Consider the following 2,610-nt stretch of genomic DNA (forward strand, 5'->3'; position numbering starts at 1 on the left):
TTATATAAACAATATATGCGTATAAATTACGATTAAACCGGATGAAATATATCACAGGGAATAACATTTTTATGACCGCCCAGCAGTAACTCTATTCAGCTGAATAGACGTCGGTGATTGGTTGAAATTACAGAAATACGACAACTTTAACATGGAATAACTTGCGATGTACGTTTTTTTGTTAAGAAGACTAAGAGTAAAAGATATTTTATATGACACATTCTACCAGTGTCCCAAGTTTCAAAGTGTTTCGTTAGTGTTTCGTTAAGAAAATACTGGTGCCCCCGTTTTGAAATAGATCCACATTCTACCAGTGTCCGAAGTTTGAAAGTGTTTAGTCACAAAGAATTAATTTCTCGATCTGCCGTTCAAAGGGTAAAGATCCCAAGAATACACACACACGGACGGTGTTCAGCAGGTGGAACAAGTATTCAATTATTGGCTGAATTTTGACCGATAAATCTGTTTCCTTGCAAAGTTTCGTGAAATACCAGTAAGAATTGAAACAAAGTCGCTGCAGTGACATTGCAATCAATTCTTTATATATCTGTGCGACTCTGTTTCTAGCCCTCACTCTTTCTCCTTTTTTTTCTCTCTCTCTCGCCCTCTTACTTCTATTTCTAGACTTTCTCCTTTCTCCTCCCTTCCCTTGTTTTGTCTCTGTTGCTCTTTCTCCATCTCTCTTTCCTTCTTTCTCCTCTGCCTGCTGCTGACATGTGACTTGTAACCAGCCTTTCTTTCTTTCTCTCCTTTTTTCATTTCTGGTTGCATAGTTGACCTGTCTTACATTTCTGTGAACAGAAACCTTAAACTCATCCTCCGTGGCAAAAATACCTCACTTCGTATACTCCTCGCTTTTCATTGCATGGGTTCAAGATCAAAAAGTACAAAAACAAAATCAAGAACAATAACTCCAGTGAGCAAGCTGTATATTCATGCGTGCTCTCCCTTCGAGTAGAAACTATCGAAAATGGCTACCGAACACTAGTCAACGTGTGTGTATTGGGATGATCCAGCAAGCTTTGGAAACCACATGATCTCACGTTCGGGCCCATTTCATAATATGTATATTTTCAGTATGTATTTTTTCGTGCTTTTCCAAAAAAAAAAAATAACATATCAAAATTCGAAATATCTTGGAATAATCTGGAAAAGGGTTGATGAAATGTTGCAGAGACACATTTACAGCAATGTAGATTACGATTATGTTGATAAAATTTTAAAAAACTGATGAGGCTTTTATATCATTGTCTTCACCTGGTCTTTGTTTCCTGGTAAGTGCGGTTTCAAACGGCATAAAATTCACGCGCTCACACACATGCAATAGACTTCCAGACTATTTCTATCTAGCAAATTTGATTCAAAATATTGATCAGCCCAAGGCTGTTGTAGAACACTTTTGTCCAAAGTGGTATGCAGTTGGTCTGAACCCAGAACAATTAGTTACGATGCGAACTTCTTTACTCAACAGCCATGGTTACATCTATATAACTGTAGTAGCTCCATGCGGGCATGGCCTGGACTCGATCCTCGATCGCCAAATTTCACCTAACAGGTCTATTCTTCTGAGAACTCCGTAAGCTAAGGTCGTGTCCCCTGGGTAAGAGCCTGAGTGCTTGAATAAGGAAATAGTTGGTGAGAACCGAGTCTGGCTGACCGGCTGAACAAAATGCCGTCTCTAAAGGAAAAGGCACAAAAAGACAACTATGGTAACTCACCAATTAAGCAGCTGTTTCGTCCCACCACTCTCACTTTCCACTAAATTTCTTTTCTCTGCAACATTACCATATTTCTCTATATATACTACTATGAGATCGTGTACACACATACCAGTCGAAATTAACTCTTTTTACCTCCATTTACTAGTTATACATACCAACCCGTCGTGGTTTTGGATATATACAAAGTACCAGTAAATAAATATCTCTTTACAACTTCAGTCACTGTTCTTCCATCTTGCACATTGGCAACCAATACCTTAACAACACTAACCGTTACAAATTGGTGACCTCGTGTTAAAGAATTGCAGCCTTCGCTTTCACCATCGCATGAATAGTTGTCACATCCATCGATTACAATTGGTGACCCTTGATTGCAACGAAGTACTAACCGTTACATAACTTTTTTTTCCTAGAATCCACAGCTTTATGGAGTAGCTACTACAATTCGCTCACTGACGTGAAAATAAGATAGTAATACAGCTATTAAAATATGAAGCTTTATCAACGTTATACAGTAGCAGAATATTATTGTAGCTTGATTAAATCTTCGATTTGTTCCATACTTGAGATTGTTTACATCTTGACAAAATGAAAATAGATTACAACTCTGAAGTTAGATGTGACAAGTGTATAACAAGGCTTTTACCTGTTAGATGTCTCCTATGACTGCACGTTCAATTCTACGTATGTAGACAAAGAAAATACTATTTCGAAAGATATATATTACATGCACTGTAATAAATTTCAAACCATCTTACTGTTTTCAAAATAATTGTGGTATGTCCACTAATGGTGTTAGTAATTATTATTATCTAGAGAAGAGGGCAGTGGAATGTAAGAAATTTTGAGCCCTTTGAAGTTGAGTGTTTTTTTTTTTTTTTTTTTTTTT

At 37.1% G+C, this 2,610-nt stretch overlaps 1 protein-coding gene across 3 annotated transcripts in view; it reads left to right on the top strand.

Moving 5' to 3' along the window:
• The first annotated feature begins 26 nt into the window (after nt 1–26).
• The window catches only part of LOC106883346 (neural cell adhesion molecule L1.1), a 67,820-nt gene continuing 65,236 nt past the window's right edge, over nt 27–2,610 (top strand). The window contains exon 1 of one of the 3 annotated variants that reach the window (XM_052970570.1): nt 27–1,076. In XM_052970570.1, the coding sequence (XP_052826530.1) occupies nt 1,034–1,076 (43 nt within the window). In that variant the 5' untranslated portion in view covers nt 27–1,033. Of the gene's footprint in view, nt 1,275–2,610 lie in introns of all 3 variants that reach the window. The other 2 variants (XM_052970568.1, XM_052970569.1) reach the window with 2 other exon arrangements.

This window comes from Octopus bimaculoides, chromosome 9 (genome assembly GCF_001194135.2).
Source record: "Octopus bimaculoides isolate UCB-OBI-ISO-001 chromosome 9, ASM119413v2, whole genome shotgun sequence".
NCBI lineage: Eukaryota > Metazoa > Mollusca > Cephalopoda > Octopoda > Octopodidae > Octopus > Octopus bimaculoides.